This window comes from Rissa tridactyla, chromosome 2 (assembly GCF_028500815.1).
Source record: "Rissa tridactyla isolate bRisTri1 chromosome 2, bRisTri1.patW.cur.20221130, whole genome shotgun sequence".
Classification (NCBI taxonomy): Eukaryota; Metazoa; Chordata; class Aves; order Charadriiformes; family Laridae; genus Rissa; species Rissa tridactyla.
In genome coordinates, this window is record NC_071467.1 from 106,768,526 (window position 1) to 106,794,982 (window position 26,457).

Below are 26,457 nucleotides of genomic sequence, written 5' to 3' on the forward strand. Positions count from 1 at the left end.
TCCAGTGGCCAAATTCATGCACGAAGCTATACTCCGGCTAAAGACTCTGACTAACGGCTCCTAAAAGGACAGAAATTCCTCTTATATTTGATGGATTTAAGATCGGATTGCTCATAGTGATACTACAGCATTGTTCCAGTCTGCTGTCATCAAGAGATATTTCACTGCTGGGGAGGCATTCAAATTTTCCAGCAAGGATTAAACTCAGCCGTGCCTTGATTTTATTATTTCTGTCCTGCTTTGGGAAAAGGCTGAGATGCCCACTGACAACATATTTACAATCAACAAAGCATCTATCAAACAAAACTCGCTTGTGAAACAAGCAGTTAATCACCTCTTATCCATAAGACTTTCTCTTACATTTTAAAGCGTTTACGCTAATCCTAAGTATAGCAAACTTATTTTTTCCTACAGGAAGGTACAATTTTTGTACCCTGATTTTTCTCCTTTATAATACTGTGCGTGGTCCTGCACTACTCGTGTTGCATGCCACTGCGGCAAAAATAGGTTTCAGACTGAAAACCCAACAGGCCTGTTAGGCATATATTGTGCAATAAGCACTATGAAGTGCTTAATGCTTCAGAATCTACAAGCTAGTATTCTATATTGAAAGCTATATGGAAAGTATGTCCTACATGTCCAAGAGAACAATACTGTTTCTGAAGTCTTCTTAAAAATATGGGCCTACATCCAAAAAAAAAAAAAAAAAAAAAAAGAGACCGTTGATTTGGAATTGATACTCGAGACATTTTAAAAGGGGTCTGCTGATCAGAAATTACTTATTACTTGGTCTCTGGCAGCATTCTTACGGTGGACATCAAAATTATTTAATTAATTAGTAGAGGTACTCAAAATTATAAATTGCTTATAAAATGGAACGTATGAACGCTGCTATCTTCCAAGATTAAAATCCTAGTCAAAGAAATGCAATAGGTGAGTAAACTGAAGTAAAGTGGGAACTGATGGTAATTAATATGAGTATTTTTTCTTGATATTATTTGCATACCTGAGTTACTGGTAAAAATTATGTGTATAATAATTGATTATTATAAGATCACAGCTTATCACTTCTGTAGGCATTAGCACGTGGAGGGTTGAGATACATAACAGCAGACATTCATATAGACCTGAGATCTGCCCAGTGTGATCAACAGAAGAAAGGACTTTTAACTCCTGTGAGACCAAAGAGGCTTTGGGTATCCCATGCTGCCCAACCTTGGATTAAGATGCATAGTCTGGTATCCTAGATAAAGCAGAACAAAAAAAGTAGAGTTGCAAAGAGAGAAGTTGTGACAAATATTGCCAATTCACAATCAGTAGTTCGATGGCTAGGGCAATATATAGAAAGTTAGTGTCCAGCTAATTTCCAGCCAGCTGGAAATGGTTGAGACTTGTGTGATTTTAACTTGGGTAATTAAGAAAACAGACTTAAAACTATCTATCTTCTTTTGCACACAGATTGTCCCAGAAAACTTCATGCTTTTGGTAAGGGGAAACTTCTCCACAGAACTCACAGCATATGCTTTTAGCTCTAACACCAGCCTGTGACAGACAATTTTACAAGTTGGTGGTTTTTTTGCTCAACTTATATCCTGCAAAGCTTTTAAGAGTGTCTTTTCTTTGTGATGTTTTCTGAAGGCCACATGGTAACAAGGCATCTAGATTTGGAGGCATTAAAATTACTGCCTTTTTTCTATAATATATGTAATATAGGTGATAATTTATAAATATAGTGAGATATTATTGTACTGTAACATTGTGTCATGAAGGGATGGGATTGGTGAATAAAGAATCAGCTCATGCTAAATTAATTTATCACATATTTTCTTATAGCTTTTGTCTTCTGACCCTGATTGTATGTAAATGCACCTTAACATAAGGAAAGTTCGCGTCCCACTAATTTATAGAATGACCTAAAACTTAATGTATTCATTTGAAATCGAATACACATAAAGGTCAGTTCTCCATGAACTCCAGTAATCCAAAATAATGTATCTTTCCAATTCAACATCTCACAGAGATTTTAAGGTAGGATATGATTTTTTTTTATTATGGTGGGTTTTTTTACTTGTGGACAGAAGTTCAAGTGTGCCAGTAAATCGAGCTCCAGCAGGCTGTACACTTTTGAAACAGCAGGATTTCTCTCTTGACCACTTATGACACCTACATTTTGGAACTTGCATAGTACCAAGATTGCTGGCTGCAGTGTGAGTGTGAAGAACATCTGGTCCAGCAGCAATCTTCTCTGTTCTCATGAAGAAGTCCTGAGAGCTAAACGTTTTTCTTTGTTTCCTCTTCCCTCTAATGCCTCTTAAATTCCGTAAGATTTTTATTGCCATGACACACTATATAATGTCTAACTAGTATATAAAAGAGATGAACACCTCTCTGGATAAGAGCTTTGTAATAGGAAACCTATCAGCTATCACGGAATCACGGAATCACGGAATCTTCAGAGTTGGAAGGGACCTCTAGAGATCATCTAGTCCAACTCCCCTGCTAGAGCAGGGTTGCCTAAAGCACATCCCTCAGGGCTGCATCCAGGCGGGTCTTGAAAATCTCCAGAGAAGGGGACTCCACAACCTCCCTGGGCAGCCTGTTCCAGTGCTCTGTCACCCTCACTGTAAAGAAGTTTTTCCGTGTATTTGAACGGAACTTCCTATGTTCTAGCTTGTGCCCATTGCCTCTCGTCCTGTCGCTGGGAACCATTGAAAAGAGCCTGGCTGCGTCCTCCTTAAACCCACCCTTTAGGTACTTGTAAAGATTAATCAGGTCCCCCCTCAACCTTCTCTTCTCCAGGCTAAAGAGTCCCAGCTCTTTCAGCCTTTCCTCATAAGGGAGGTGCTCCAGTCCCACAATCATCTTGGTTGCCCTTCGCTGGACTCGCTCCAGTAGTTCCCTGTCCCTCTTGAACTGGGGAGCCCAGAACTGGACACAGTACTCCAGTTGTGGCCTCACCAGTGCAGAGTAGAGGGGGAGAATGACCTCCCTCGACCTACTGGCCACAGTCTTCCCTATGCAGCCCAGGATGCCATTGGCCTTCTTGGCGACAAGGGCACACTGCTGGCTCATGGATAATTTGCTGTCTACCAGGACCCCCAGGTCCTTCTCCTCAGAGCTGCTTCCCAGCATGTCCGCCCCTAACCTATACTGGTGTTTGGCATTCTTCCTTCCCAGGTGCAGGACCCTACACTTGCTTTTGTTGAACCTCATTAGGTTCTTCTCTGCCCAGCTCTCCAGCCTGTCCAGGTCACGCTGGATGGCAGCACGGCCCTCCGGAGTGTCGGCCACCCCTCCCAGCTTGGTATCATCAGCAAACTTGCTGAGGATACACTCTGTCCCCTCATCTAGGTCATTAATGAATATATTGAACAAAATTGGTCCAAGTATTGACCCCTGAGGGACACCACTCGTTACAGGCCTCCAACTGGACTCTGTGCCGCTGATCACAACCCTCTGGGTTCTGTCACTCAGCCAGCTCTCGATCCACCTCACTGTCACCTCGTCTAGCCCATACTTCCTCAGCTTCCTAATGAGGATGTTATGGGAGACAGTGTCAAAAGCCTTGCTAAGGTCAAGGTAGATGACATCTACGGCTCTCCCCTCATCCAGCCAACCCGTTATAACATCATAGAAAGCTATCAGATTGGTCAGGCATGATTTGCCCTTGGTAAATCCATGCTGACCACTTCCAATAACTTCCTGTTCCTCTATGTGTTTGGAGACGACATCCAGAATGAGTCGCTCCATTACCTTCCCAGGGACAGAGGTGAGACTAACCGGCCTGTAGTTCCCTGGGTCCTCCTTCTTGCCTTTTTTGAAGATTGGAGTGATGTCAGCCTTCCTCCAGTCCTCAGGCACCTCTCCTGTTCCCCACGACCTTGCAAAGACGATGGAGAGTGGTCTAGCGATAACATCTGCCAGCTCTCTCAGCACTCGCGGGTGCATCCCGTCAGGGCCCATGGATTTATGAATGTCCAGCTTGGCCAAGTGGTCTCTGACCCAGTCCTCCTCAACTAAGGGAAAATCTTCCTCTCTCCAGACCTTCCCCCTTGCCTCCAGGGTATGGGATGTGTGAGGGACGGCTTTATCAGTGAAGACCGAAGAAAAGAAGGCATTCAGTAACTCTGCCTTCTCTGTGTCTTCCACCACTAGGGCACCCGTCTCATTCATCAGTGGACCTATATTTTCCCTAGTCTTCCTTTTTCTGTTGATATACTGGAAAAATCTCTTCTTGTTATCTTTAACTGCAGTGGCCAAGCTGAGTTCTGATTGAGCTTTGGCCCTTCTAATCTTCCCCCTGCATAGCTTTGTTATATCTTGATAATCCTCATAAGTTGCTAAGCCCCTTTTCCAGAGAATGTAAGCCTTCCTTTTTTTCCTGAGGTCCAGCCAAAGCTCTCTATTTAGCCAGGCTGGCCTTCTTCCCTGTCGGCTCGTCTTTCGGGACATGGGGATGGCCTTCACCTGTGCTTCTAAGAGCACCTGCTTGAAGTATGACCAGCTTTCCTGGGCACCTTTGCTCTTCAAAACTGCCTCCCAAGGGACACTCTCAACCATGCTCCTAAACAGGCTAAAGTCTGCCCTTCGGAAATCCAAGGTGGCAGTTCTGCTGGCTCCCCGCCTCCCTTCACCAAGAATTGAAAACTCTATCATTTCATGGTCACTCTGCCCAAGATGACCTCCAACCTTTACATCCCCCACAAGACCTTCTCTGTTAACAAACAGTAGGTCCAGTAGGGCACTTCCCCTAGTAGGTTCCTTCACCAGCTGTGTTAGGAAGTTGTCTTCCACACACTCCAGGAACCTCCGGGACTGTTCCCTCTCTGCTGTGTAGTATTCCCAGCGGACATCCGGGAAGTTGAAATCCCCCACAAGAACAAGGGCACAAGAACAAGGGCATATCCTCCCTTCTTCTATTATGGTCAACAAGATGTGTCAGTGAGTAAAGTGAAGTGTTTGGTAACTGTTTCTCTAATATTGCCAATATATGTCCTTTCATTATGTATGCCTCTGGTAGCAAAGAAAGGGACAAATCCTGAAAAGTCTTTGCTAGTGCATAAAATGTCTCAATTCAGTTGACTTCCCAACAAATGATTTGTTATTTCTCCTTTTGTTTCCTAATTTTATCTGCTTCCAAATTAAGTTGTCGTTTGTTCTGTCACACTGAATTCAGGTTGCCATCTTCAGACAAGCAGCACAGGGTGGCATTTGTGAGGAATCCAGTACAGTTTTACACTTCGTAAGCCTGCACTCTTGGCTTAAGAGGGGGCACTGGAAAATGCCGGAGATGTTCATGTCTAGCCCCAAACCAGGAGCAGGTCTGCAGGAAACTTTTATTAAACTGTATTTTTACAGACAGGTGACAAATAATGCTGAGATCTTAATCCTCGCCTTTGTGAAAACAGTGATGTAGAAAGTATCGTTTAAATTAAGTTTAAAGTACGTATTATATCAACCAACTTCATTGTAAATCTGAGCGTTCTTCCTCTGAAAAACAAGAACATATTGAGGAAATCCTACTTTCTGCTGACTTCAGAAGTTTGTTGTACATAAAACTCCAAAGTCTGCAAAAAAGAGAGCAAAGAAGGCCAAAATTAAAGGATGCTTTGCAAATGTGTATTTAGCCCGCAACCCAAGATAAGCTATCTCTAGATTTCTGTGAAGGTTTTTTTTTCGGTCTGAAAAAGAATTGCAAAATTACACAAGTTTTAAAACGGCATTATATAGGGAAGCTCATGTTCTTGAGAGAAATTTTGGGTAGTACAACCATAGGCAGTACAATGGGACTACACTAAAAGGTCTGGATTGCTCCAAAATGTAATGTGACCATGCAGCAGAAAGTAGAGCTACTTCAACCACAACTCTAGTTGCCATGTCTTGTTCCTGTAGCAAACACACACACACCAGTAAACAAGTACACAAACGGTATGAGTTCAGCTAATGCACCAGAGAGAGAGAGATGAATATAAAGGAGGGAGGAGGATAAAGTGCAGACCTTTTGTGCTTCCAGAAATTACTCTTGCACTCTCTAGAGCAATGGGAGGAGGACGCAAGATTCTCTGAAGCACAGTGCCTTTCAGTTGTTCCTCTTCTGCTCTCCATCTTCTAGAATTGACTCTAGAGGTTCAGGATAAGCCCTACATGACTTTTGTCTCCCTCTTTCTCTCAGTCAAAGTGAATAAACAGGAAAAAGATTGCAAAGCCTCTAGAATAAACAGTAAATGTAAATGTGGAAGTTCAGATTTGGTACAGTTTTATAAGCACTGCTACTTTGCATATTTAACCCTTGGCCTTGTCAACATAGAAGAGTTCCTTCAATATTACTAAGGTTTGGTCTGTAAATGTAATTCAGCTGTCAGCTATAAGTGTGTGTTGGGATTTTTCATTTTTTTCCTTTATAAATTTCTTTTCTTCATAAATTTCATATCTGGCTTTCCAGATACATTGGTATCCATCTTCTGATTCCCAAACAGGGCTTTGAACCAAATTCTGTCATTTATATAAGTTCATTGTAATGCAGTGCCCATTGGTTAACACAGTGCAAACAGATAATTGTTTAGCAAAAGCTGTTATGACCACATGATCTTTGACACCTCCCTGGCTTTCTACTCACTTTCTGCAAAGGTGATTCAGCCACATCTTAGACGGTTAATTTTCCACTTGGAGTGCTTTTTGTTCAAAAAAGGCTTTTTGATGTTGCATTAACCTTGGTTTATGCTATTTAAAAATATATGCCAAGTTCACCAGCTGTGTATTTAAAAAGAAAAAAAAAAGCGGTCCATTTTTATTTGGTGACATCGCAAATATCTCCTTGTATTAACAGGACTTCAAAACGGTGCACCAAAAAGTTTCTGGAACGTTATAAAAGGAAGAAGAGAAAGGAAAAAAATGTCTTTCTGATGGTGGGAATCGAATTTCAGCTTGATAAAAATGTTTGTGCCGCAGTTTGAAATACAAGTTACACTAGTATTAGTGCGTAAGTCAGAGGTTAAGTGTAAGTGTGTAAGACTGTGGTGAAGGAAAAGGGTTACTCTCATTCCTTCCGTCCCCTAATTCCCTTTGCCTCATTTTACTTATCTTCTCTCAGCATTTCCTCTGCATTATTGTTTCAGTTTTGAAAGCAGCATGCTGAAAAGATGCCTGTATACATACAGTGTACAGTGCTACCCTACTGCTAAAGCAGAAAGGAAGAAGGCCACCTCTTTCTGCTATACCTGAGTTCTCCTGATACACGCTGCCAGACAATCCCAAGGATTTTCAGACTTCTTCATCTACAAAGTTATTAAAACCAAAGTAAAATAAAAAGGTAACAGCAAGCTTTCCTATAATAGTCTAAAAAAAAAAAACCCCAAAAAACAAACAACCAATAACAACAAAAAAACCAAAACGGCCCCCAACCCTGAAACCAAACATGCAATATGTTTCCCCTTTGTAGGTGGGCTCGCTCAGATTTATTGAATCTAATTCAATCCTGGACAACCTGCGACCTCTTTTGGTCAATTAACAAAATGAGCAAGAGGACAAAAGAACGCTGAAAAGACTTGGTGCAATCACCCATTGGGGCATTAAGCGAGGCTGATCTCTATTCCAGCACATCTTTTTAATTTAATTGCCTGAGGAAAAGTCTCTGTCTATTCTTACGACGTATTTTTTGCACATAAAATCAGATACTTTTTATCCTGCTATGTACAATGCCCCTTCCAAGATAGTATCTGAAAGGCATCATTACTGAATAAAGTACAGAGAAAACAAACTGAACAGTTGATTCCAATTGTCTAAAAAGATCTGATTTGTAAAAAGTGCACTTGAGATTCGCAGCAGCATGGCCAGTACCTTGAGCAATAATGTACATACTCCCCTCTTCCACTTGAAATCAGACATGTGAACAGCTGATGAATTACTGGAAGGTGAGCTTCAGTGTTAATGATGAAGAAGCTGAAAACAGAGCAGTAGTCTGGCTCTTATCATTCCCAAGGCAGAATACATTTGTATAAACCAGTATCCGTGAGCATTATTGGTTTTATTTTGCATGAGGCAGAACACCATCTATATGGCTGAAACACCATATATATGTCTATGTACACACATCTCACTATCCCTTCCGCATCAGCTCACAGGAGAGCTTCAGAAAGGAATGGTCACAAATTTTGGCATTTCCAATTAGGATTTTCTCCATCGCAGTTAAGCCAAGTTAACAGAGGGAGTGAAATAAGCCAAGCAGAAATGGGGCGGAATTTGCAGTGGCTACAAACAGAACACAAGCACATGCACTGTGGAAAATTGATGTAGGGTTTCACTGTGAAGTTGGGTTTTGGGTGGGTTTTTTTGGTAGGTTTTTTGTTTGTTTGTTTGTTTTCTAGATTTGTGAGGATGTTGCAAGGGAAACCATTTGTCTTATAGATGGAGGGAAAAGTTTTAGAGTTCAGAAAACACTTAAAGAAGAGAGTTAGGGGAGGCACACCGACGAGGCTGGGGCACCACACGGACCAAGTGCTGTGCCAGAGAGCAACATCTGTGCAGTGTGTGTGTGTGTGTTTGTGTGCGCGCATTCCCTCCGTGTCTTCCTAGGAAACGCAGCTGTCATGTGAGCTGTAAGCCGGACCCAAGGTATGCCCTGAACCAGCGTGCGTGCGTGCGGGTGCGTGTGTGCGGGTGCGTGTGTGCGCAAAGGCACGCCTCCTCCATAGCCGGGGCCATCCATCAGACGCAAAGCAGACAGGATTGTAGACAGGAGTCCAAAAAAGGGCACTCTCCGCGAGCTTTGATCGTGTCTCCTCTCCCGGTGCCAAGGAAACACACGCGGCCACACACGCACGCAGCGCTTTTTCTTGAAACAAAAGGCACACGACGTGCCCCTCCGCCCAGAGCCCTGCCCCTTACAGCTGATTTCTAAGAACTGCCCATAAACCCCCGGCACCACCGCCCCCGTCCCCCCGTCCCGCCCCCCGCCCCACGCACCGCCCTCCCAGCCCTCCGTGACCGAAACATGGGTTTGGCGGGGGCCGGCGCTCCCCGCCGCGCCGCGCCGCTCGTTATTCATGGCGCGGGGCGGGCCGGCGGCCGCGGTCCTATATAGGACGGGCCGGGCGGCACAAGGGGACAGATGGGCGCAGAGTGGCGGTGAGCGGAGGCGGCAAAGAGAATAAAAAGACGGGAACCTTGCTTTCTTCATTTATTTTCCCCCCTCCCTCTGTTTCCCCCCCCCTCACCTCCGCTCGTTCTCCTTCTTTCTTTTCTGAAGCGTTTTTTGGACCAAGTTTTCTTCAGATCGTCTGGGCTTGGCTTTTTTAAAATTTTTATTTTCATTTTTACTTTTACAAGGCGTTTTATTTTGTAATTTATTTTTTTCCTGAGTGTTGTGGCAAAAACCCGAAAGTGTCAAGCCAAGTGATTCAGGCGCTCTGCAGGGAGGAGGGGGGGTAAAAAGAAGGAAAAAGTTGCCTTTGTTGCTGGCGAGCTCTCACTACCTTTATGTGACTGGAGGCAGGCGGCTGAAGAGAGGGTCGGCGTGTCTGCGCCGGCAGCGCCGCTCTCCTGCTTCCCCGCGCTGGTGGGGTTACGAGCGGCTGGAAGCTCCTGTCCCCGCAGCCCCCGTCGGAGGCGGCGCGGGCTGTGCGTGCCGGCGCCGGGCTCTGCCCGTCCCGCTCCCCGCCCGGGGGTGCGCGGGGGCGCCTCCCGGCGGCCCCCCTCCGCCGGTTGCCATGGTGCCGCGGCCCGGCGTGCTGTGGGCAGTGGCGGCGGCGGCGCTGGCGCTGCTGGTCCGGCGGGCGGCGGCGGCGGCGGCGTTGGCGGGGCCAGTGGTCCGCTGCGAGCCCTGCGACGCGCGGGCGCTGCAGCAGTGCAAGCCCCTGCAGCCCGACTGCGCCGAGCGGGTGCGGGAGCCGGGCTGCGGCTGCTGCCTCACCTGCGCCCTGCGCCCGGGGCAGCACTGCGGCATCTACACCGAGCGCTGCGGCGCCGGCCTCAGCTGCCAGCCGCGGCGGGAGGAGGCGCGGCCGCTGCAGGCGCTGCTGGAGGGCCGCGGCCTCTGCACCAACGCTACGGCGGGCGGCAAGCTGCGGGCCTTCCTGCTGCCGGGACCGAACGCTGCAGGTAAGGGGGCTGCGCCTCGGGGCAGGGGGCGAAGAAGCGCGAAGAGGTGGCATGCATGCGCGGCTCTTTTCTCGTTCGCTGCTTCCTTGCCTTTTTATTTTATTTTTTTTTTAAAAAAAAGTTAAAACGTAAGTTGCACGCAGCAGGAGGAGGGGGCGGCGCGGGCAGGCAGGCAGGCAGGCAGGCAGGCAGGCAGGCAGGCAGGCAGGCAGGCAGGCAGGCAGGCAGGCGTGCTGCAGACCTGTTCCTGCGGAGAAGCCTCTCGCTCGCTGCCCGGCGCTGCCCGCCGGCTGCCGGCCCGCGGGGGGGTTTCTCGGGCAGCGGCGTAGCCGAGGCTGGGGGGTCGTTTTGAAAGAGGGGTGCTGTTACCGAAGGAAAGGAAGATTTACCCGTTATACCTTATTTATGTATATATTTGTTTTTTTCAACGCCGATGCTAAGAAGTAGCTTCCCGCAAGAGGCAGAGTAGCTGTTTTTTACGAAAATTCGGGGGGGGGGGTGGGAAGGGATCGCGTGTTGCTCCTGCGGGTGCGTGGGGCTGCCAGGCTGCAGAGCCTGGATGGGAGGGAGGGTGAAATCCTCGCGATTTGTCCCCAGTGTTCCTGGAAAGAGGGTTCGAGAAAACTGGAGAGTGTGGGCTAACTTCTGCGCTGCAGCGTGGCTAAGTCAGGGGAATGCTAAGCACAGAGAAAAAGAAGAAAAAAAAAAGGGGGAGTTAAATATGCCCCTGGCCCGGGAAGGGTGGTGACTCAGAACAAAGCGTTTGCAGAGCACTATTTAAGAGGGTTTTTGCCTGCACTGCAAATAAATCTTTGGTCAAACGAAGCTTTCCCGTACCTCTTGCATGTCTTGTAAATGAGACATTCACAGAGCAGGTTTTGTTTTGTTTGAAGAGGAAGGGACGGTTGGAAAAAGTTCCCGTTAGCATGCACTGTTGGAAACTTAAGACAGGGAAACTTGGGATTCAGATCAAGAAAGCAGAGGCCCTGCGTGCAAACATTTCATTAAACTGTTTGCTAACCAACAGCGAGTATGTTAACATTTATTTAATGGAAAACTGTGTCAAAAGGCTTTCCACTGTTTGCATTTTTAAAAAGCCAGGAGTTTTCAGCTAGGTTGCAGGGACTCTGGCTGGCCTCTCTTTAGCTGAGGAAGTGGCACCAGTGCGCCAGTTAACTATGGGAGTAGGAGATGCCTTATTATAATTACTTGTGTTCTGCTCCCAAGCTGTGACAATTTGAATGAGGGAGAGTTCGGAGGTACTCACGGAAGTTTTAAATCTCATTGGAACATGGAGCGGCTTCCATCATCACGTGAACCTGGCTCTGCGTATTAATCCTTGACATGAATTGGAAACGAGGGGCGTCTCTGCATACTTGGGAGTCGGTGCTGGGTAATGCAGGGGTAGTGTTTTAAATCGTGACTGTTAGATAAGGAGAAAGGGGAAGACAGAGCTGCACTTTGCTGAAAATCTTTCCATTTTCAGCCTAAACAATCAAAATGCTGTGTTGTGTTTCTGCATTCTTGTCTGAGGGAGAACTCAGATTTTTAAGTTGGTAGGAGCTTCGATTCTTTAAAAAGGGCAAAGTAGGACCCTTACAATTCACATTCAAGGAGTGAAGGTTGCAAACCTGGGGTGCAAGAAGGAAGAAGTACACTGAACCTGTGTGACACGTAGTGTCCCCCCCCCTCACGGGGACTGCTCCACTTTCAGCTTTAAATTCAACACTCCCTGGTACACACTCTCCCTGAGCAGGATCACATCATCTCCCTTACAGCTAGGTCCTGCGTCATGTGCTACACTTTTGATCATTCCTAGTTTACAGAAATTGCTAGAAATCGGTATGAGGTGGTGTATGTTACAGTAGCTTCTTAACAGCAACTGTAGTAGGCCGCTAACTTACTTTACATGTCATCTTTTGGGGGCACAAAAGTGTTAAGTAGTACTGTGCATGTGCAACCCTTTTAATATGTTTTTTAAAACAGGGCAAGTAACTCTCATAGCAGCTTTGATTCTGTTTTGAGGGTACGTGGCACAAAGTTTTGTCAAACTGAGCTATTCAAATATGCTTTACAGTTTAAAATGCGGCATTATGACTGTTCCAAATTAAAGTGTAGGAAGTGCTATTGCAGTGGGATGGTCTGTCTAAACTGAAATGACCAGCCTGGCAATTATTTAATGCACATTAAGAATATTTTGTACTTATTTTTGGCAGAGGAGGCAAACTAATGAACTGGACTAGATCGCAGAAAAACTAGTACGCATAGTAGTTATAGTTAGGAGATTCAGGTTTATAACATTTTGTGTCATTTCTTGCAAACTTCATTGAGAACGTGGAAAAAAAAAACTCCACTGTTTAAAAAACAGGATATTAAACCACCGAAAATATGTTCAAATACCACTGAGAGTCTGAGTTAAACCCACAAAAGCCAGGAAATTTAGATTTAAGACTTAAACTTCCTTAATCCATTTGCACTGAGAGTTGGATTTTCCTGGTCAATTATGTCGATTGCCAGCAGTGGCTCCACTAAAACCACCGGTACGAAGATGTTAACTTGAATCCCTCTTCCTCCTCCTGTTCCTCCCCTGTTCCTGTGTATTGGCAGTGCCACTATACTGCCTGCGTTGAAATATTTAGAGCCAATGGGCTACATGAACATGGGCTTTCAGGTTTACCGCTGAATTTCTTGGCTTTTGTGGGTTTTTTTCAGTGAGCCATCAGGTACAATTTTAATACAGATGTCCAGGATGTTCATTGCACATCAGTTGTCATTGTGCACTCACAAAATAATTTCCTTTAAGGAAAAAAAAAAAAAGAAAAAAGTGGCCAGCAGCCAAGGCAGGAACTAGTGGGACTTAGCTACTTAGCTGGTAGGAATGTCCAAACTTGAAAAATTCCCTGGAGGAAATGCAGACAGTTACAGTTACGCTGCAGGAGTCTCCTGAGAGGGAGAAATGCAGTGTAAGCAAATACCTCAGAAGGTACAGGAACACTGGGCTTATGCAGTATTTTGGAAAAATGTGCTTCTCCTGTATTTTTGTGGATGGTAAAGAGAAAATATTATTGAAGCTCGTAATGAAAGCACACGTTTGTCCTTTGACACCGTTACAGAATGAATGGCATTTTTTTGTCCGTTATCTTTAAAATGTATTTTGTACACATAGAAACGTTTCTGATTTTAATGGCAGAAGAATGAAAACGTGCTATTTTCTTTTCCTCTTTCTTGTTCAGTACGTTGAATAAAATTAAGAAGGAAAAAGCATTAAGAATAGATAACTAGAACCGTGAAACTCAAGGTGGTAGAATGTGTTGTATTAAAGCCTTTTATTTAAAAAAAAAAAACACAAAAAAACACAAAAAAATCCACAAGCAAGCAAACCGCCTTCCGGGGGAAGACAGAGAGTCACGCTACAGCCCATAAGTTACCCCAGCCCGCCGCCTTTAACTGAAGCGGATTCAGTCAGCCGTGGCTCAGCAGGCGCGGAGGGGAAGGCACCGCGCCGCCAGCGCCCGTGGGGCTGCCGTGGGCTCCCCGCTCCGGCGGCCGCCGCTCCGCCGGCTGCGCAGGCCTGCCCCCTCCTGCCGGCGGCGGAAACTGCAGCCGACGCCGAGGGGCGACAAACCGGGGCGGTGGTGGCTTGCAGCGGGGTGGAGGTAGCTAGTTGTCGGGTGCTGGGCAAGACGGCACGGGCGGTGCGGCGGCGTACCTTGCGAGGCAGCTGGGAGCAAGGGGATGCTTCAGCTACAAAAGTCATTGCTCGGCAACAAACGTGCTGATGCATGCGGAATGCTAAGTTGTTAATCTTTCGTATATTGCTATTTTGTAAAGGAAAGTTAAGCGCGTAGACTAATCTAGTGGCTTGTTGCCCTTCCAGACGCAGCTGGCAGTTAATTAACATTGTGTCTTCACTGCATTTGTTCTTCTTGAAGGAAATTCCAGTGATTCAGAAGAAGAAGACCGGAGTACCAGCAGCACAGAAAATCAGGCCGTCCCAAACTCTCACAGGGTGCCAGATTCCAAATCTCATCCGCCACACATCAAAATAGATATCATCAGGAAAGTGCAAGCCAAAAATACGCAGCGCTATAAAGTGGAATATGATTCACAGAGTACGGATACACTGAATTTCTCTTCTGAATCCAAACAAGAGACTGAATACGTGAGTACTTTTGTAAACGGAAAGGCATCTCTGAGCATCGGAGTGTGTGCGTGTGTGTATGTATATGCATGTTATGCATATGACTAAATAAATAAATAAACTAAAGAACTAAATGATGGTAATTGTTGTAGCCATTTAGGGCATTCTGGCTGCTTAACCAGTGAAACTATTGGATCTGCGAATGCAGACTATTAGCAGATCAAGCAGATCACATTCAGAAAACACAATGATGTTTACATTGATACAATTATGATTTTCACAAAGTCATTTCTTGGAGATTGAAAGTTCTTGTTTCCCTCTATATTTATCACACATTTGTGTGGGTGGACTTGGCACAGGTTTAATAGAGACATCATTAAATTTATTGGCAAACAGCATTATTGGGTTGCAGTGATGGGAAAAAGATGTTTCGCATTCAGTGTAGCGGCACGGTGTTCACACTCCATGGCACAAATCAAGGGAGATAAACTTAGGCTGGGTTGAAGATTAGGATCTTGACTGATCAGTCATTGTTTGTGTGATGTGCTGAACGCTGCCTCCACTTGCAGTCATCATTTGATGCCACTGCTTAAATGCAAAGGCTCACAGGCACACGAGTTGCCATTGCTTCCTGCTGACTGTGCCCAGTGGATCTGCAGGGCAGTTGGAGTGTGGTGAATCTGAGGGGAGAATAATTCTTCTTCCTGGACATCCTGGCTGATAACCCAGTGATTATCCGTGTGCCTGTGCCAGATGACCTAAAAATTATGTCTGGATATGCTTTGGCATTTTGTCAAAACAGTTGTGGTGAAACCAGACATGGCTTCCCATCTGCAAAAGAAGTGCAAAATTGTGTCTGAAGAGAGCGTGGCCTCCAAGTTAACACGGCAAGGGTGGTGAAGCTGCCTGTGTAGTTTGTCACTGATGTCCAGCTGTCTAGTAAAAACATCTCAGTATCTGCCTTCCAGCATGTCCTCCTCCCAAAAATGTGAAGTAAACTGCCTACAGTAAATGAATGAACTTCGGTAGCTCTGAGGAAACAGGGTCCTGGTATAAATTAGGATGAACATTTCACTTCTGTGGTAGTTGGGCCCCATGAGCTGACTTACCAGGGCTGTTGGTGTCTGTAAGAACCAGAAATAAGCCCATCGGGGACAGGTGCCTTTGTCAGCAAATGCCCTTCTAGCTGTGTCTGCATGTTAGCTTTTGATATTGATCTCTCTGACTTTGGAAGCCTGCTTCAAAATAATAATTAAAAAAAAATCTCTTGATCTTTTTGGAGGCCTAACTCAGGACCAAATCTTTGAACGTGTGTGATTTGCAGTCAGCATGTCTGAGCAGTTTCATTTTTTTAAGGAACTGCCAATAAGAGCAGCAATTTAAAGCACAGGTTTAGAGCTTGTGAGGTTGATACTGAAAAAAGACATACGAAAGCAGCAAGGAAGGCCTTTGGTAATAAAAAAAAGTCAATTTTAAACTCCAGTAAAACGGTGGATTCTGTATGCTTCCAGATAATGACATGAAAGACACTTTACATGAGCAAACTATTAATATTACTATTTAAAGGTATAAATGTCTTAAAAATTGCACCAAGTGAGTCTTTGTGTTGATACAGCAGTTTAAACATTTTAAACGCATGCAATCATGCAAAAGAATTTTTTGGGGTTTCTGCTGAAGAAGCAGGCTGGTGGACCCAGTCAGTAATATGCCCAGACAGGAGTGTTGCTAAGTACACAGTTTGTAGGCTGTGACTCTTGAATCTCAGTCCCACTGCTGACACTGACTGCCTTCTTGGCCTCTGGCAAGACGTGAACTCCTCCACTCCTGGTTTTCTGACTGCAAAGTGGGGCTCGTAATGCTTTACTCCCTGCCCCGGAGGGCTGCAGTGAGAAATAATTAGTTGGCATTTGAGACATGTTCTTAAAAGTGCTTCTGGAAATTCTTTTTGGCTCATTGTCCCAGAGCTAATCCTCACTGCATTGTTGTCAGGCTTTCGCAGATGGAGAAAGTTAGGCAAAACGTGACATATCTAATGAGAATGTTGCACGCAACTGTTCCTTTGCATGGCTGCATCCGTTTGTTCCAGTTGAAACTGTGAATTGTTGTCCAAAGTTGCAGTATTTTTATAGATGCATATACATTATGACAAACTACTTGTTTTTAATTAAATATTTTTCATGTAACCTTTCAAATCCAGCAGAATGACAAAAATGAAATGGCATTAGGGAAAATCTACCAAGTGGTGTATTTCCAGTTGCCTGCCTTCTTTTCCCGCTTGGTGCAAGGCAAGATTTTCCAAACCTAAGTTATGTTATATATGATTGATTTACGTACATACTGGATAAGCCTTCCCATAGGTATATGTGACTGTGATTTCAACTGGAAAAGCCAGCCTGTGCCTCAGCATGGCATAGGGTCTTCAGCGTTTAGAAATCACTTAATCCTGAATAAAGCAGAAAGTCAGAATTTTATCTGTGAATGGTCTGCCTTTTCATATATCCAACCATCCCTTTTTTTTAATGGATTTGTTTGGGTTTGTGCTTCTTGCCCTTTAAAGATGTATTACCTCTTGCATGAAAGACAGCATTTGGGAATGAAGTTTCATCTGTGTTTTCTAAAATATGCTCGTTAACAGGGTCCCTGTCGGAGAGAAATGGAAGACACTTTAAACCACCTAAAGATCCTGAATGTCTTGAGTCCCAGGGGTTTTCATATTCCAAATTGTGACAAGAAGGGGTTCTACAAGAAAAAGCAAGTAAGTACAGAGTCTTGATCATTTCAATGAATGCAGTTCACCTTTTCTGCATCTTTGCTGAAGGATCTTGCCAGCAAGGTGCATTTTGTATCATTTTACAGAGGAACTGGTTCGTTTCCAGTTTTAGGACCTGATCTGATAGTGCTGAAGCTTGTCAAGTGGGGACAGTGTTTTTATTTTCTGTTGGTCATGACAACAGATTCATTTGAGAAACTTCATACCTAATCAACATAGATTGGCTAGTGTCCTAGATACTAATGCCTTTTGGTTTAAAAAAAGCAGTGCCTGTGTAATAACCCACAGAGCTAAATGTTGCAGTCACCATATGACTGCAATAGATCAATGCTTTGAATTGTAAATAGCTGCTTGAGAGTTCCTAGAAGAACTGCGCTGGATCATATTACAAAAAGCAACTTGAGAAAGGCATGTATCTGTCCTTTATGCGCGACACAGATCGCTTCCAAAATCCAGGTCATGTTATCGTGAAAGTGATACATCTAGTAGTTACTCTGCAGCAAGGGTGGCTTCTCAGCCCTCTTTGATTCTGGGGTTGTGACCTTTCTTGACAAGTGCAGACCTAAACTGCAGGTATTTATGCTTTAGTTGTGACGGGTTGAGCTATGCCAGCATTCTCCATTCAGTGCTGCCCTTGAAGCTCATTTAGGAACTTGGGGATGTGTGAGACGTGCCAGGTTCTTTGCCTCGTGTGCTCATCCGTTCTAATTCCAGTGTTTAGTTAGTGACCTGCCTCCAAATGTGTTTCTTGGTATAATTCCAAAATTTCCTGAATTGAAAAGAGTCTTCAAGATTTTCCTAAAGGCAAACCCTCTGTAAGGACAGATTTTTCTGTGTGGACCATCTTGCTCTCCCATTTGGGTTTACACAAGTCAGCCTCTCTATCTCTGGTAACCAAAGGAGTGGCTGACTCTGTGTTACCAGCTAATGCAGTTCATTGGTTGGAAGTGAGAAGCTAACCTCTGACCGGGCAACCTTATTTTAGGAATGGTATCTCTCCATTTTTTGGCTTCCACCTTTCTTGGAAACAGTCTTTCCCTTTCGGGTATTCCCTGGAGCTCTGTGTTAAGCTGGTAGTGTCAGGTGGGGCGTTTTCAATAGGGGTGAGGTTTCCAGCCTCCCCTTCTGCCATCAGCCCAGCACTGACTGCACTGTTTGACCTTTGGTGCATGCTGCTGAGCTTGTCTATGCCCCACAGCTTTTCCCGAGCAGGTGGTGGCAACTCCCGAGCAGGGACAGAGTTTCTTTTTATTGTCTGGAGTTTAGAGAAGCCCATGTCATCTGTGTCCCACTGCGTGTAAACTAGCAGAGAGCAAGCGCTCGCATCTCGGTCTGCATTCGTTCAGAAAATACGTCGGACTGCTGTGCGGAGTGAGGCTAGGACTGTGTTTTGTGCCTGTGCCATAGCAGCATTTGCTTAGCTACCCTAGAACAGCACATCATTTAACTGTATTCAAGGCACACAAGCCCACTGTAGGCCCTTTGCTTCTCTAGGTATTACAGAAGACTGCAGATTGGTATTTACTTTGTTCAGTAGATTTTCCTTTCATCTGTCTTCAGACTCTGAGGTTTTTGCTGTGTTAGCAAAAAGGCGGTGGTTTGCATGCAGTCTCTGGCATGTGTATGTAGTAAATCAGCTTCACAGTAAGCACGTATTACAGTGTCTTACTTTTAAGGATGACTGTACTTCAAAGCGTAGTCATAGTTCGGCCACTAAGGCAGAGAGAAAGGAAATACGGAGGAAAAAAAATAGGAAAGACAGATAATACTCTTACCTAGTCTTTGTTCCTAAAAGTTGATTAACGAGAATAAGGTGTCGGGACAGAGCAAAGACACGCTTCTGCCCTCCTGTGTAGTTTCTGTGCTGCCTAGAGACTTTCAAAGTGCTTTAGGAAAGGTTCCTGCTCTATGTTCAACAGCTTATCCGGTCAGTGAGCATAGAAGATGAAGGGGCACTTTCATACTTGCCCAGCCTTGTCAAGTGCTGCCAATTTACACAGGTCCAGTGGTTTCAATGGTAGTTTGAAACAGCTTGGGATCTTATAGGAGATGCCTACAAATGGAGCCCACGTGAGTAAATATTCTGCATGAAATGCTGCTGGAGTGCTTCCCCTGTAAATGAACCTTAAATCAGCCCTGGGAACAGGCCTTCACAGGTAGGGATTACAGAGGCAGGCTGCTTCTCACATGAACAAAATACAAACCAAAGATTATGTATATGAGTTGCCCTTGTAGAGTTAACTCCTAGAAAAAAAGCATCAGTTTGAGGAGAGGGCGAGTCCTGTCCAGACTGATTTCACTGTCTGCAAGGCAGTGCGACAATTGTGTGTGTTTGGTTTTCTTTTTGGAGCATCAACATGTAGGTCCAATATTTTAGGCACCACAAGCAGGTGTCTGACCTCATTAACAGAACGCTAGACTATTTTATTGGTTTCCTTCATTGCTATTATTAGCAGCATTCAATCTGTAATTCAGTTATATTCTGTTGTGACAACAAAATTCAGCATAATAGGTTAGGAAACAGACAGTAAATCCATCAAAAAATAAGTGTGAGCTAGGCATTTTTGATGCTGGAAACAGCTGCCAAAACCACTGCCTAGGATGATAATGTAGTAGATGTGTTGGCATCTGAAAAATTATGATCACCCTGGAAACCATTAAAACTCCTTCAGGAGGCGCTTCACATGTTAATATGTTCTGTCTTCCTGGTCACCTGCTTTTCCAGTCAAGTTGAAAGAAGTTATTTTTCAAGACATTTGTGGATATCTAGAAACTGACTTTTCAGGAACAACCATAGGGAGTAATTGGCATACGTGAAAAAATTTTGAGAACATGAACTTATCTGTCAGGGTATAACATGAAAAATATTTCACACCTTGTGTTTACATATAAACTTTTTTAAAATCAGATATATTAAAATTTAGAGTTCTTAATAAATCACACACGTAATGTTGTACTATTTGACTGCAGTATATAGGTATATTTACATGGAGTAGGTTGATACAGGCACGTTTCTGCCTCAAGCATGGAAAAAAAGGTTCTGATGAAATCAGAATTATTATATGGGGCAATTACTAGAATTGCCCCATATTTGTATACTGGAGCCAGATACTCACCTAAATGTGAGCTGGCATCGTTCCACTGAAAACAGGGCTGGGCTTGGCAGGAGCCAAAACGGCCCGAGGTATATGTCAATGTTGTCTGCTGTCTGTTCCGGGAGACCACAGTTGTAGCTCCACGGAGAATTCTGGGCTGACCATATTCAATGGGATACCATATGGGTTGCTGCGCCCCACGAATGCCTCTGCGGCACTTGTTTGTGGAAGGGAGAGGGGCAGGTGGCATGGAAGCTGGCAGCTGGTGTTTCTATCAGAAGTAATTATTGGCTCCACCATGTGGGCAGTTTTCCAGCTTTTTGGACTTCTGAAGTCACACAGAAGAGCTGGGCAGAGCCTTGAAATGTATGTGGAGTAAAAATGCAGAAGAGCAGATGATTATTTTTTTTTTCCCATACGCTAGCTGCTTCAGGATAAAAGCATCACTTTTGAATCAGCTTTACCTGATCCGAGGGCTGGAGCACCTCTCCTATGAGGACAGGCTGAGAGAGTTGGGGTTGTTCAGCCTGGAGAAGAGAAGGCTCCAGGGAGGCCTTGCAGTACCTGAAGGGGGCCTATAAGAAAGCTGGGGAGAGGCTGTTTGCAAGGGCATGTAGCAACAGGACGAGGGGCAATGGTTTTAAACTAGAGCAGGGTAGGTTTAGATTAGACATTAGGAAAAAGTTCTTTACAATGAGGGTGGTGAGACACTGGCACAGGTTGCCCAGAGAGGTGGTGGAGGCCCCATCCCTGGAGACATTCAAGGCCAGGCTTGATGAGGCTCTGAGCAACCTGATCTAGTTGAAGGTGTCCCTGCTTACTGCAGGGGGGTTGGACTAGATGACCTTTGAGGGTCCCTTCCAACCCAACACGTTCTATGATTCTACTATGGACAGCACGGCTGAGCGGGTAGTACAAAATTGCAGATTGGAAAAGGTAAATTGTTTCATCACAGAGCATTATTTCAGCTGTAGAATGACCTAAGGGTTTCGTTTTCCAAATGGGTTGTCTAGAAGGAATTAAAAAATATTATTAGTAGGGAAGGTGTTCCTACAGACTAACTTCATGTTGTCGTTAATTCTGAAAATTAACTATGCAACCGTAAAAAGCAATCAAAAACTCCAACAACATGAGATAACTTTAATTGATCATTTGTTTTGAGAGTGATGCAAGCCTATGAATCAGCGAGAGTTGTGTAACATACTTCATATAGTACTTCTAAAAGGGGAGGCTGTGTTACTATTATTAGCAGAAGTGTAGTTTCATTGCCGAAGCGCCAGGCTGGCAGCCAGAAGCCCTGTGCTCTAATTTGGGCTCCATCTGTGCCTGCTCTCTTGGGAAAAACAACTCAAGAACTGCTGCCTCAGTTTCCTTTTCTGTAAAATTTAAATTATGCAAAGGCTGTTGTTTATGAATTCCTCAGTTTGAGCATGAAGAATTTAAGTCACTAAATGTTAGTACCACTTAAGCTACAGTCCAGTCCAGTTGCCACCAAAATTGAAGGAAAATTTCCCATTGATGTCAGTGGACTTTGAGCAGCCATTCGCGGAAATCTTGGAGAATACATGCAAGCCCTAGTCAGGCTTTTGAGACAATAAACGTAAGTTGTAAAACTTAGGTTTAAAGATTTAGTACAGAAAAACAGTTGAACATGTAACTAGAACTCAAATGCAGCTAACGGTGTAGTTCAGCAAATTATTAATGTAGCTGTTCTCTCAGTAGGTTTGAACTTCTTCACCCTCTCCTAAAATAAGCTGATACGTACTTTAAGCTTGATCTTGTCATCCTGCTGCCGTCCATTTGCATAGAGCTAATGCATAAGGACTGCAAATTCAAAGAGAAGGCATTGTATATTTCTGCGTTGGGCTTGTTACTCAAAAATATATCATGAGGGTAGTAGATTAACTTGCGGTTACGGTGATTAACATTACTTCATTTACTCTAAAGGAAAATAAACAAGATGGAAGGTTGTTCAGAAGTTTGTGTCTAATGTGTGATCTGCTCCCATCTCTCTCTCACAACTTCTTTGTGAAGACTGTCTGCCCTCCTCTGTGCTGCCACAAATTAGTTGGCTCAGGGCCCAATGCGCTGGTGCAGGCTGTCCCCAGGAATGACCTATATTCACAGTTCTGTCCAAAATACCACCCTTTTGCCTGAGGTCCTAAACCAGATGTGGGAAAAATCAGGCACTTTAGGCAGCATGTGAAGCCCAGTACTTGCTTGATGTTTACTTGCGTACCTGCACGTGGAAAAGACACTTAGCTTTGTGAGCCACTGCCATACCTACATGGGAGATGGGGACATTTATATTAGACTCTGGAAAACAAGCAGTTGAGCAGTAGCGGCAAAGTTTGCCCGATTTGTACCAGCCTGAACCTTTGAAATACTTGAATTGCTGTGAGTGTGATCTTGGAGGCAGCATTTGTTTGGCTTACAGGATAGCCTTCACAGTGTTGAGGGTCATAAGTGGCTTCAGTCTAGCCTGTCTTCGGTTGTTGTTGGCAGTGCAACAGATGAAACCTCCGTCTTTGAAAACCTGGGTATATTTGCATCACTGCCTCCTTTGTAAGTATGTCCTGACTAAGCAGCCACCTTTGTTAGCATCTGCAGAGAATCCTGTATCACCAAGTCTCAAAACTTGGCTGTATCTTGGTAATGAGGTTGACTGTGGCAAACCTAGTGAGATAATCTGTGTCCTGGAGACACACGTCTTTTGAGTGGATGAAAACCTTGCGGGGTCCCAGAGGTTCACAGTATCTAACTGTGTCCAGGGTTGCATACTGAATGCAACCTGCAGCGTGTCATCTCCTTTAGTGTCGTTTTTACCATTCTTGGCTCCTTGGGGAGAGCATTACTTAGTACATACAAAATTTTATAATGCATTTTTACTGCATTACTGTTTCTAAAGAAGTTCAGCGTCTTTTCCAGCGTCTAGTGGTAGTTTCACGTTGGTCAGCATTGCTGGCAAATTCCACCAGCCAACTTCTAAAGCTGACATAGGTTATAGACTAGTCTATAAGCAACCTTATTTATAGGAAAATGTACGTGTAAAGTTCTAGTACACCTACAAGTTTGTTGTAGTGATACCTCCATTACAGAAGGATTATGTATCTGTTAATAAATGTCAACAACAGTATTGAAATTGCTCCAGCAAACAAATGCAAGCCAAGGGTGTTTATTGCTGCAATGACTCTCTGCCAGATCTGTGCTTTAGTGTAGAACGAATCTGTTAACTTTTCTTTCCAAAGATGGGTCCCAGTCATCAGCCCGTACTGTTAACAAGTAGTCTTGGTATTCAAAGGGGGCAACTGTGCTGCCTAATGTAATAGGCAGTAGTTCATAAAGGCTGTTTCCTGGTATTTCTCAGAGCAGTTTTGTTCCGGAGTAATTAGACTCACAGGGGTTGGTGGGCAGAGCAGGTAAGCTTTTATTGTCATACTTTGTAGTGGTAATATTCTGTTTGATTGTCAGGTATGGCCAGGATATGTAAGTGCAGCTATCAAATGAGCGGGAATCCCTGCTATATAACACTAAGAGCAGAGAAAACAAAAATAATGTTAACTGGGTCTTTTACTCTGTTTCAGTGTCGCCCATCCAAAGGCCGAAAGAGAGGTTATTGCTGGTGTGTGGATAAATACGGACAACCGCTTCCCGGGTATGATGGGAAGGGAAAAGGAGATGTCCACTGCTATAACTTGGAAAGCAAATGAGGGCTGGGTGCCAGCTCTTCTGGCATCTGTGCGTGGCCACCGGAGCTCGCAGAGACCTTGGAGGGGCTGGGCAAACACTGTGGACTGCGTTATGCGTGGAGTAACGAGCTCTGCCTCCTGCAGCGGATGGGGAGTCGCAGCCTCTGCGGACGCTGCTGCAGCTGCACCCTGTCTCCGACACGCGTTGGGCTTCCTTTAGGACGTGTAGGGAGCTCTGAATTCTCACGTAAACCTGCACTATTGATACCCAGAGAGAAAAACAAAAGGCACTTCAGAATGGATTCAGGGAGTCTCCACTGACTTTTTAAAGAACGGCCTGTGACCAATTTGATCCCGAAAGATACTGGTTTTTTATTTTAAAGAATTTACAGATTGTAAGCTTGTAAAAGTATTAAATTAAAAAAACCAACAAAACAAAACAAAAAAAAACCCACAAGGATTTTTTAAAAAAAATAAAAAAAGCTTAAAGGTTAAGCTTTTTTTACAGGTCTGACGGGAAACATTTTCACGGGTAAAAAGTTTTATAGAAATCTCAACTTTTTAAAGAAACATATTTCTAAAATAAAGACATGGCTATTTTTTCTGTAAAATATATTATGAATATTCTGCTAGTCTGTATTTAATATAATTGTTTTTTAATAAACTTTATTTAAATGTAACATGTGAATACCAAATACTACACAATAATTCTAGTGTATACTTCTGTATGCAAAGAGAAAATAAGGATATGGAATGATTTACAAATATGTATAGATCCATATGCACACACAGTGACCTATTATAGATAATAGAAATGAATTTGTGGAGCAAAAGAAGTGTTTGGAGAAGAGATTAAGTTTTGTTAATTGAAGTAACTACAAATACCAAGATAATATTTTTTTTTTATTGTTATTATTTTATTGGTTTTTCTAATGTACCCGTCACTGAATTATGCCACTGGAAAGGGTAACAGTTGCACTGAAGCTCTCAGTAAAGCATTCTTCTGTCTGTCCTTTGCTTCAGGGCTTGCATTTCCTCCGTTTCTTGCTCACACTAATACAGGATATTCACGGACAAAAAATTGCTATTACAGTACCACCCTTCTATTCGCTTATTTATTTTGAAAAGCTGTATCTATTCTGTGTTGTCTTGGTGCACTCTACCAAAGCACGTATTCTGTATGGGGAACTCCTGTTGAAAACAATGCTGACAAGATGGGGGATCGTGGTTGAGACCCCCACACTTCGTTTATACTACACAAAATTGTTGCTTGCATTGACATTGGTAGAAATTATTTGCCTGCATCTAAGCATAGAATAAGAATCATTTGGTTTAAATATTTAAAGCAACTCTCTGCCATGATGTTATATGTCCTTTTAATCGGAAGACAAGTGATTTGGTTTCGTTATGGTATGTGACGCTTTCACATAAGGAGGACTTTGACAGCATTATTTTTTTTTTGAGGCTGATTGTTTACTGAACTTCGTGACAAATTCTGTATGACAATGGAATCTGGATAAGGAAAGGTGGCCTGTGAAATGTAACATCTCTCTGGAAAGTAATGCCATATTTTGTATATGTATTTATTTATATATTTTATATAAATATTTTATATATTTATATAAATATATAATATATTCTTCTATGTGTCACTATAAATGTTTGATGTCACTGTAGAAAAAAGAAACCATCAACACTGTAATTTCCTGTTGGGTTGGGAGCTCTATGGAGACTGAGGGCAGCGTGTTCCCAGACGATGGGGCCAGGGGTTGTGCTGACGGAGGGGGGCACCACAGGGCCAAGGAGCCCGTTCCTCTGTGCCCCGTGAATTACAACTACCCTTGTTCCTGCCAGCAGCGGCAAATGTCTTGAAACTGTGACGTGGAAAGGTTTTGGGTATTCAACTCGGCAGGCTCAAGACGGCCAATCCCCATAAATCAGATGTTTAAAGCCTCACCCTGGAATGAGTTAGTGGAACCGCCTTGTGTGCGTTCTGCACATCTTCCTGATTTCTGTCTGATGAATTGAGTTCACGTTATCATCAGTACTGAAACTTTTTAACCTTACAGTAAGGAAAAAAGTACACATGGAGTGATGCTTACTCCAGGCTAATACAGATTTCCTGACAGATGGCTACAGAAAGCTTTGTGAGGTGGAGATTTACTGCAATATTTTTTTACTGCTAATGCAAATGTAATGCCTGCAGAGATTTGTCAGCAAAAAAATAAATGCTGGGCCTTTTTTTTTTTTTAAGTTGTAAACAAGTTCCTTTCAAATAATTTCACAGAGGGAAGAAAATTATATACACAACAATATTTGGGCACATAACCATGGATATGAAAATAGGGGATTCATGAAAGTGAGTTAGTATTTTGCCTTTTTTTTTCTTGTCGCTATCTTGTGAGCCTCATGAAAAGGAAAAGAAGCTTTTCATCAAAAAAGGTGGATAGCTGCCTTGCAAGCCACCTTTTGACAGTATGCCAGTTGTTTTAACAGCCTGTGGCAGTATTCCTGATTGATGCATTTTGTCAAGTTTTTAAGCTTTTTATGTTTTGCTCTACCATTAAAACCAAATAACTATGGAAGAAGCTGGCTAGTTAAGGTCATTAAGTGATACTAAATTCTCTAATCTAAACCTTGTTTTTTTAAAAAATACTACATCTCAAG

General features: G+C 43.7%; 1 protein-coding gene across 1 annotated transcript; it reads left to right on the top strand.

Moving 5' to 3' along the window:
* Nucleotides 1–9,117: 9,117 nt before the first annotated feature.
* Nucleotides 9,118–25,429, top strand: IGFBP3 (insulin like growth factor binding protein 3). Its single transcript, XM_054192824.1, has 4 exons — nt 9,118–10,095; nt 14,028–14,257; nt 16,872–16,991; nt 23,686–25,429. Exons 1-4 carry the CDS (start codon nt 9,705–9,707, stop codon nt 23,809–23,811), a joined length of 867 nt encoding a protein of 288 aa, XP_054048799.1. The 5' UTR covers nt 9,118–9,704; the 3' UTR covers nt 23,812–25,429.
* Nucleotides 25,430–26,457: the final 1,028 nt, after the last annotated feature.